Below are 9,000 nucleotides of genomic sequence, written 5' to 3' on the forward strand. Positions count from 1 at the left end.
AAAAAAAATTGTAAATAAAAATACTATTTAAAATGGAAAACCAATAATATGATGTACCTGGGGGCTAATATCCCAAAGAATCTAAAAAAACTCTTTAAATTATGGCCACATCAAAAAAAGAAATAAAACTAAAATTTGACTTAATAGTGATGTAATTTAATATGATTTAATAAATGTAAAAGTTCTATACCGAAGATGAATATCTAGGTAATTAGATGGGTAAAATATGATGAAAACTTCAAACTTTCTTGGGAACTTTGTTGGAAAATTTCCAACATCTCAGTGAAAACTACAATTTAGACATAAATGATTTGTTTAGATACTTACAGGTGAAGCAACACTTTTATAGAAATACTAAAACTATTGGGGAATCCGATAAGAGCACTGTTATGATTTGGGGCACTATCCACAAGAAACAGGTATCTACAATTTATACATGAATACAATTTCTCATGAAATATTCCACCTTATACATCAAAATCAAATGGGAGAAGAAGGCAAATGTCACGCCAACAGTTGACGATCGATTAAATATATGAATTAAATGCCAGCTAGTGGAGAGAATATTCATGAAAGAAATTTATGTTTTATTGCTCCAAAAAGAAAATTCCTACAAAATAGCAGATATGACAAACAGTAACACAACCATATCAGGTTTTGAGATTGACAATAGTTGTGTTATTGTATATTTAAGTAATATACTCCCTGATTATTACATTCAAAACAAATATTTTACGAAAGTATTACTTATTGACAGTAAAAAGGAAATAATAGGGAAGTGGCTGGATAAGGAGCCACCGGCTAAAGACTAAGCCTGGTTCAGCCAGAGGTTTTATCCAGTTAAAAGGGGAGTTTTCCCCTTCCCACGGTCACAAAGTGCTTGCTCATAGGGATTTGTCTGATTGTTTGTGGGGCTTTCTCTGTTTTATTGTAGGGTCTTCCCCTTACAATATAAAGTCCCTTGGGAAGACTGTTGTTGTGGTTTGGCGCTATATAAATGAAGTCAAATTGAACTGAGATAATGTTAAAAATGCCCACTGTCATGGTCAACTACTGACTACGTGTGCCTTATTGTATTACTCCTGGGTTTTTGTTTTTTTTTAAAAAGGGCCCACACATGAGCCCACTGTGAAATTCCTAACCTATAACGAGATAAATATATGTTAAGATTTCGATAGCTGGTACATCTTCCTTATTAATGTATCACAAATTCCCTGACTATCAACAGCAGATATATGATCAAGTGATTACCTATATACTTTTAAGACAAACAAGCTTTCCTGTTTCCAAATGGGTGAATTTATCAAAAGTTTGAATCATAAATGAGCCCTGAAAAGTCAATAATCAATCATCCTTAAATTGGGGAGATAAGATAATTATTAGGATAGTCAACAGGTCTAGCAAAGATATTTGTTTTAAAATGAAGATAATGAAAACAGTGTAATTAGAAGATTCCTAATCTGAATGATTTCGAATTTTCCTTTCGTAATTCATGAAAATGTTCTTCTAAAGAGCAGCGAGGGAGGAAAGAACAACCTCTAATTATAGAAGCGAGAAACCGTTGAGGGGCTCTTGGGCCTTGAGCTCTTTTAAATGCCAGTAGAAAGACTACAACTAAATCTTGATAATACTAAAACCCTGAGGTATTGGAAGCTTAGCACTGATAAGAGTCATAACAAAAGAAAGCACATGTACACCTTAGGGTTTAAAAAAATATAACAAAACAATCATGCTTACAAAGTGTGATTCTGAAGACAGCTCTACAATCACACTCTTGATTTCACACCGTTTTATACACAAGCTTCAGATTTGGGCTCATGTTCCCAGACAAGCTCGATTTAATTAGTTTGCTTCCATCAGCCCAATACTAACAGCTATTTTGATGCATCACTGAATTAGATATAGGATACTTACTTGTGATAGGGCACTACTACCCACTCTGCAAGTGACTTCACCAACTAACTCTATTTTGACTGCCTCTGGTACAGAAATAGTCTATTTGCTGAGACTTACAGTGCTTAGGCTTCTAACAGCCACAGTCTAACTCAATTCTACATTATTGCAACTTAAATGTTTACCTAGCTTCTTTTGAACAGCTGAACGATCAAAATATCTAAACCAGAAGTGTGCTATCTGTTATCATTACCTTGATAGTGGGTGGTGCAATGGCCAAGTATTTGTCTCCATTGTGGTAGGTGATAGACTCTTGTCCTATGATTATAGCTCCACCAAATGGCTCAGGGACTAAAATACAAGGACACAGACAGAGTGATTATTCTGGGAAGTTTCTGCTATTTTGGAGATGTTTACAGCACAGAAGCTAATATCCTCTGCATTACCAGTTATCAGTAGTGCTGTGGGTTAAATGTATTCAACAATTGAAATTATTCACAACTTGTAAACTAAACTTACACACTTATGAACTAGCAATTCATAGCTCACATCCTTGTGTTTTCACACAGCAGTTTTTGTTATTATCACGGCTACATGTTGAGTTAAATAGTTGAAGTACCTGGGATCACCATTGAAGCCTCAGCCTCCACATTCTCCTGTTTCCAGGGGCCTTTGTTAAACTCCTTCTCCCTCAGAGAAACCTCATAGGTCTTCACATGGCGTCCCTGAGGGTCCTATGAAACACAACACATGGAATAAAACTGGTCACTAATTGCACTTTGCTACTGTGCATTGCTTAGTTACCATAAGCTTGAAACCATTCTCCCGGAATAAATAAATTAAATAGAAATGTCCCGGATATATGAATTTTTCAACATATTCTTTTTCCCCCCATTTCATTAAAGGCACATTCCCACATTCTGTACTGCTCATGTACCTGGTAGATGAAACAAACAGTTGGAGCCTGGCAGCCATACAGAAAGTGAACGTCGATGACCTGGAGCTCCTCCAGTCTGATGTTGAAAGCTTTGAGCTCACGGTTGTCCCTGTCCAATGGGATCACCTTAAACAAGCCGTCATACAGCCGCAGGCCAATCATGCGGCATTCTGGGTCTACAATTCCGATGATACCCGTCTCTGACGGACGCCCAATACGATCCTGCAAAAGAGCATTGGGTTAGGAACTGTTTGGCACTGGGAGTGTATGAGAAAGCATCACATTATGTAGCACATAGCTAGTTACATTTTTCCAGCTGTTATAGTCTAAGAAGTCCAAAATGTCACTGATATAAACCACATTAAAGAATACAAGAATTCTGAAATGTTACCTAACGGTGTTTACCAATTTAAATGGCAAATGGATAATTTAAAACAGTCTAAATTAAGATTTATTAATATGAATGTAGTGGAGCTAAAAAAGAGTGAACTGCTACATTCAACCAAGAAGAACAAAATACATACTGCCCTTCATATGAACACACCATAACAAATAGAATGTCCTTACAATGTGGCTCATGTCTATAACAATATTAGTGTTGTTGTCTCACCTGGACATTGCCATGGGCTCGGGTGATGATGTCAATGCTCTCCCCGGTCTGTTTGTATTCTAGGATGCAGGCGTTGTACTTAGATGTAAGAATGAACAGCAGGTCTTTGCTCTCACCCTGAAGAATGAGGAGGAAAAAGGCACCAGAGTTACATGTTATACACCTGATCAGCCTCTGTGAGCCCGATTAGAAGACAGTGTCTGCATGTGTCATATCCTATTTGTAATGTGCAGACTTTCACTATTTTTGAGAGGCAAAATTTGCACCCTCCAACCAACTTTGTAGATGATTGAGAAACACACCACAGCACAAATCATTTATGGTGCAGTTAAATATATATTAAATAACCAGACCACTAACTAGTCGAGCAGGAAAAATAATTCAAAGTGTTACAGACTGCACACAAAACCCCTTACCTTAGGCCTGAAGAGCTCCATAACAGCAATTCTGCCATACATGCCCACTTCTTTGACGGGCCTCAGGCCCTCTGCTGTGACCACATAGATCTCCAAACGTGTGTTTTTAGCTATGAGCAAATTGAGGTCTTCAGCAGAGGTGAAGTGACCTGCAGAAAAACAATGTTTACATTATGTTCAATACACTGGTTTTAATGTGAGAGTAGTGGGCACACAGAGAAATTAAAAATGTCCACAAATATCACTAAATTGGGGCATAAATATTCTGGTGCTTCTCAAATACATTTACATATCAGCTTAACTGCTGATTTTTAATGTCTTCTTTAGTCTTTAGCAGCTTAAAAACAACTTACAAGGAAATTATCCAACTTGCTTAAGTGTTCTAATTTATCACAATAAGGAAAATCGCAAACGGTTACTTGTGTTCAAAATGGTCTAAACTAATATATCTTGGCCAAACTGGTTCATTCCATTATCTACTCCAACAAATGTAACTGTGTCAGAGTCAGTGCTACAATCAACGACCTACCATGAAAAGTAGTAATTTCGTAAGCTCTTTAAACATCTTTACACTCTGATTGCACTTGGCACTATCAATTATCAGATTGCTTAACAATAAAAGTAACTTGTAAGTAGATTTCACGTCTAGACTATTACACGTGAGCATTCATCTCAATTCGTCACCTCATATCATCTCGAGGTCTCTACTATCGCCATGAAAAATAAAAAGAGAGTGAACATGAAGAGATGATGCATCCTACGCAGCCATTTCATGAGTGCATGTCAAACTGTAACTTTAATGTGACAGAATTCCTATTGGTCTAGCCTGAAATACAAAAAGACAGCAGCATAAGCGTCTCTATGAGCTTTAATGCATCACGGTTTTTGTGAGTCAAATGAACGAAAACGTAATCTAGCTTAACTCGTTTTAAGTGGGGCACTAAGTCTGTGTGATATGCTAATGTTTGTGAGCAGAGGAAGCGCATTTTGATCCGCTGCAACTGACGTGCAGGACACAGCTAACGTTACATCAAAAAGAAGAAGCAAGAAAAAAAACGTCTGCCGTGTGTATGTTAAAGCAGACGTGACAAGAGATGTGTGTGTTGAGACACGCATACAAACGAGCAGAACCTATGTGACAAGTAAACCGTTGACATAGCAAAACAAGAGCTAGCGGCTACTACAGGCCCGTTTGGAGCACTTTAGTTGTAGCGCGGGAGCAAAGCTAACATGCAGGTGGCAAATGTTTCCTTACTGCACAACGGCGAAAAACAGCGCGGATTTACCTGTGATGCAGGCGTTAACCGCCGTAGGTTTCTGGGCTGTTACAACGTAATTGTAGGACATTTTTGACAAAAACAAAAGACAAACACCAGAATAGTGTTTAATCTCTCTCAAGTGACAAAATCATTGATAATAAAGCTTCCGGAAGTAGAAAGCTGAGCTCTGTAGAGGTCTGAGATTGAGCGCCGCTAGCGACGCGGAGGACTACCAGCAAGGCAATGATTTTATTTATTTGTCCAACGAAATACGCGGTGCGTTACATAAAACGGGAAAAGCATTAGTCAATCGCTAAAAGAAAATATATTCATATGAAATGTACAAATAAATAAATAAAATGAAAGTACCACTCTGACCACTTAGGTGATCAGTAATTTAGCTTATATAAAGAGCTATAACGCTGCAACAAAATGGTGTTAATATTTTTTTTAATGTTGCAAAAACTATATAAAACGGTCTCTTTGGATACATCCTGCTCGAGATATTAAATTTTTGCAGTTTTATGGGAAGAACACAGAAAAAGCAAATTAAACTCCCAATGCCAATATAAAATGTGTTCTCGCCCTCAGAAAATGGCTAAGAGTCCTTGAATGCACTCAAGGTATTTCACACACAACAGCTTAAAAACGAGTGCGCCACCAGGATGTTTCCCCTGTAGTGAGCAGTGACCCCTGCTGTCTCACTAGTACTATTACAGAACAAAATGTTTCATAAATGTTTTCCTGAATAAAAGCGAGTACAAAATCGATTCTCTCACATGTGTAATGCACCGAGGGTGAAAAGCTGTATTTGCCTGTAATACGAAAGATATTTCTTTAATATTTGTTTTTTTGAATATATCTTTGCAGAAGAATAAGATATCTGCGTTGAATAACGCTGCATTCATGTAATGACATGCATAATAGGCTATTCATGTACTATAATATTATAATATTAGCTCACTGTCCTTGTCACTCTTTCTGTTCCTCATTGTACTACCACAATGTCATCTTTTATGTGATCCCTGTTTTACTTGACTGTATGTCTAAAATGTGATAAATAAAGTTTAAAAAAATAAATAAATATTATAATATTAGCTGAACCTCTCACAAAAAACACTTTGAAGACAGGTACAGTGAAACAGGGCACTACTTTTATGAGTTGATTGAGTACATGTATCAATGTATCATGCTGTGCTTTGTTGTGTGTTGTGGTATATATGAGCACATTAGGACAGATTCCTATCAACCGCGTCGCTGAACTGGTAACAGTAAACTTGAATCTGAAGTTAATTTTGCCCTTCTTGTTGTATATTGTTCAGCATTTTCGAGTTCACGTTGAACCCACCATATCAGAGCCGCCGCCTGTGAGCGACGAGAGGTATCGTTGCCATGGAAACGCGTCCCCGTGCGACAAACTGACCTTTAATGGAGGCTCCAGGAAACACGAAAAGGCACAGCATGAGTATAAAAATACATATAAACCGTGGAAATGACCTGGTAAGTCAACTTGCCGTTACTTAGAAATGATCCCCATAAACCTGTGAAATTTGCTAACACTGCGGCATAACAGTCTAACGGAAGTCTAGGTACGTGTTGTGTATGAAGTTTTTTTTTTACCTTAAAATTCACGAAGCAACAAATTACCTTGATAACCCAACATTACCGTCCAGCAGTTCCGAAAGAAACTTTGAGGTGTTCACTTCTAAGCTGTTATTGTTTGACAGTAAAAGATTATAGCTCACCTTAAGAGAGCTGTAACATTCCTTTATTCATAGAACCTGGAGTGCAGTATAGGAATATAGCATGCTATATATGTAGCTATAATTTTGTTGCAGTAGATTTCATCATCCTTATGTTCGTGCGATTCAGTACAGTACATATATATGTAGGGATGAAATATATAGAGAATGTAATTTATAGAGAAGAGGAAGTCATCTATAATGGACAACAGTAGAAACCCTCTCCACGTTCTGATGGCTGGCAGGTACCCTCTGTCCTCTCACCCCCCCCCACCCATTTATTAGTTATCAGTCCATTAAAACAGTGAGCAAGTAATCTAGTACTTGGAATGTTGGTAGTTCAATTCCTGGATGTTCCAGTCTGCATGCCAAAGTGTTCTTGGGAAAGACATTGAAGCCAAAGTCCATCATCCATCAGTGTGTGCGTGTTAGTTTGAGGAAAAAGTATTTTTAAAAAGCGCTTGTATGAATGAGGCACATGGCAAGTAGAGTAGAAATGTGCTATGTAAGAACCAGTCCATTTGCAATCTTTTATTGTATTGTATTGTGTATCCCTCTTTTGAACTTTATTTATTTATGACTGGAGGAATGTTTGCTTTTTAAATGGAGCTGCTGGATATCTATATCTGGATATCTGTTTAATTGTTTTAAGACTTCTCAATAAGCTTTTTAGAGCTTCCCAATGAACTTGTTATCTTTAATTGGTTCAGTTTTTTATCATTACATGAAATTAGAATTGTGTTTGTTAAAAAAAGAAAATTGCAAATATTTTAGGTGGCTATTCTTTTTCTTTCTCCTTGTATTGTTACATAACTTTTACAACCACTTACCACCAAATATATTTAAAAAAAATACTCAAGTAAATGGGCAAATATCAAAGTAAAATTTAACACAAGTAGCACTTGGTTCAAGATTATTTTATTCAAGATTGTATGCAGTTATGTAAAGCACTGAAGTTAAAATTCTATTTTAATAATGTCATAGTAAAATGTCAGTCAGTTTTCATTCTCATCATTGACCATCCATCATTGATCTAATTAGAAAACTCAAAGTTAGCTTATGTGTATTTGGGCAGGTCAGCTCGCTCTATATTTTCAGTCCAATATCTCATAAACAGTTGTTTTCTTATCAGCAAAACTGCTTTTAGCACACAGTCTTCTTTTCTAGTTTCAATTCACATTGACTTATCCAAAGAGAGACATAAAAGCAAACAACTTCCCGAGTTATAGGTCTTAGAAGGCTTTGGTAGCATGCGGTACTAATAGCTTACATGGAGACTGGTGGAATATACTTTTGATGTTATGCTAACTACATTTTACTTCTTCAACAAGTATCTAAGTAAATTTAATGTAATTAAAGCTTTATTTTAAAATGTGATATAATCTTAAGTAAATGTTTACAGCTTGCTATGTATTTCTTTTCTTTTCTTTTTAGCAATCAAAAAAAGGAGATAGCTTTCAGAGTTTGGTGCGGGTTGAGTTTGATGGAACATTGCTGGGAGAGTCAGATGAGAAGCAGGGTAACCCCATGCAGGACTTTATTGACTATAAATTTACCTGCATCTTCCGCTGTCCAAACGACGCTCAGGCTCTCAGTGACATTGCCCAAAAACCCATTGTATGTAAGTCGAGATTTGAAATATTCTCCTGTCTCTGATAATATAATGAAACTGAAAATGGTGCTAACCAGCAGCTGAAACATTTCATTTCATTCTATTTTCTTTCAGTTTGATCAACACTTTTTTTGTTGCTTTTTTTTTTTATTACATTTTGTGTTGTGAATACCTTGTGTAATTGATGACAGGAATCTCCTTGATAACCAAACTTGCTAAAAATGTCCACTGTTGTGTTTAATGTATATGGTTTGGTGGTGGTCAGTGACAGTGATAGAAGTCCTGGCTGAGGAGAAGAATGATGAACCAAGACAAGTGCCTCTGGGCCAGGCTGTTGTTGACCTTCTACCACTGTTACAAGGTACAGCTATAGCTATCCGGTCTTTCCATACCAGATCAGTCAGATCTGACAAAGGTTCCCACCTGGCTTCTTCATAATCAGATGACTTATTTATTGCTCATGAAAAAAATGTAAATTCATACTATGAAAAGTTTCTGAATTAAAGGCCCTGGAAGGTGGGTTGAAATTTG

General features: G+C 36.8%; 2 protein-coding genes across 3 annotated transcripts in view; one reads left to right on the forward strand and one right to left on the reverse strand.

Annotated features, from left to right (window-relative positions):
• The window catches only part of ddb1 (damage-specific DNA binding protein 1), a 51,238-nt gene extending 45,904 nt beyond the window's left edge, over positions 1 to 5,334 (reverse strand). Inside the window, exons 1-6 of one of the 2 annotated variants that reach the window (XM_005930768.2) lie at positions 5,143 to 5,334; positions 3,857 to 4,005; positions 3,441 to 3,557; positions 2,831 to 3,052; positions 2,513 to 2,627; positions 2,147 to 2,244 (exon numbers count right to left, since the gene is read on the reverse strand). In XM_005930768.2, coding sequence (XP_005930830.1) covers positions 2,147 to 2,244; positions 2,513 to 2,627; positions 2,831 to 3,052; positions 3,441 to 3,557; positions 3,857 to 4,005; positions 5,143 to 5,203 — 762 coding nt within the window. In that variant the 5' untranslated portion in view covers positions 5,204 to 5,334. Of the gene's footprint in view, positions 1 to 2,146; positions 2,245 to 2,512; positions 2,628 to 2,830; positions 3,053 to 3,440; positions 3,558 to 3,856; positions 4,006 to 4,540; positions 5,116 to 5,142 lie in introns of those variants that run through there. The other variant, XM_005930769.3, reaches the window with a different exon arrangement.
• Positions 5,335 to 6,345: 1,011 nt separating this feature from the next.
• On the forward strand, positions 6,346 to 8,939 carry LOC106633370 (cilia- and flagella-associated protein 70). Its single transcript, XM_014336300.2, has 3 exons — positions 6,346 to 6,615; positions 8,292 to 8,478; positions 8,735 to 8,939. Exons 1-3 carry the CDS (start codon positions 6,544 to 6,546, stop codon positions 8,905 to 8,907), a joined length of 432 nt encoding a protein of 143 aa, XP_014191786.2. The 5' UTR covers positions 6,346 to 6,543; the 3' UTR covers positions 8,908 to 8,939.
• Positions 8,940 to 9,000: the final 61 nt, after the last annotated feature.

This window comes from Haplochromis burtoni, unplaced genomic scaffold, assembly GCF_018398535.1.
Source record: "Haplochromis burtoni strain Fernald_Lab_line unplaced genomic scaffold, NCSU_Asbu1 Contig_135, whole genome shotgun sequence".
Classification (NCBI taxonomy): Eukaryota; Metazoa; Chordata; class Actinopteri; order Cichliformes; family Cichlidae; genus Haplochromis; species Haplochromis burtoni.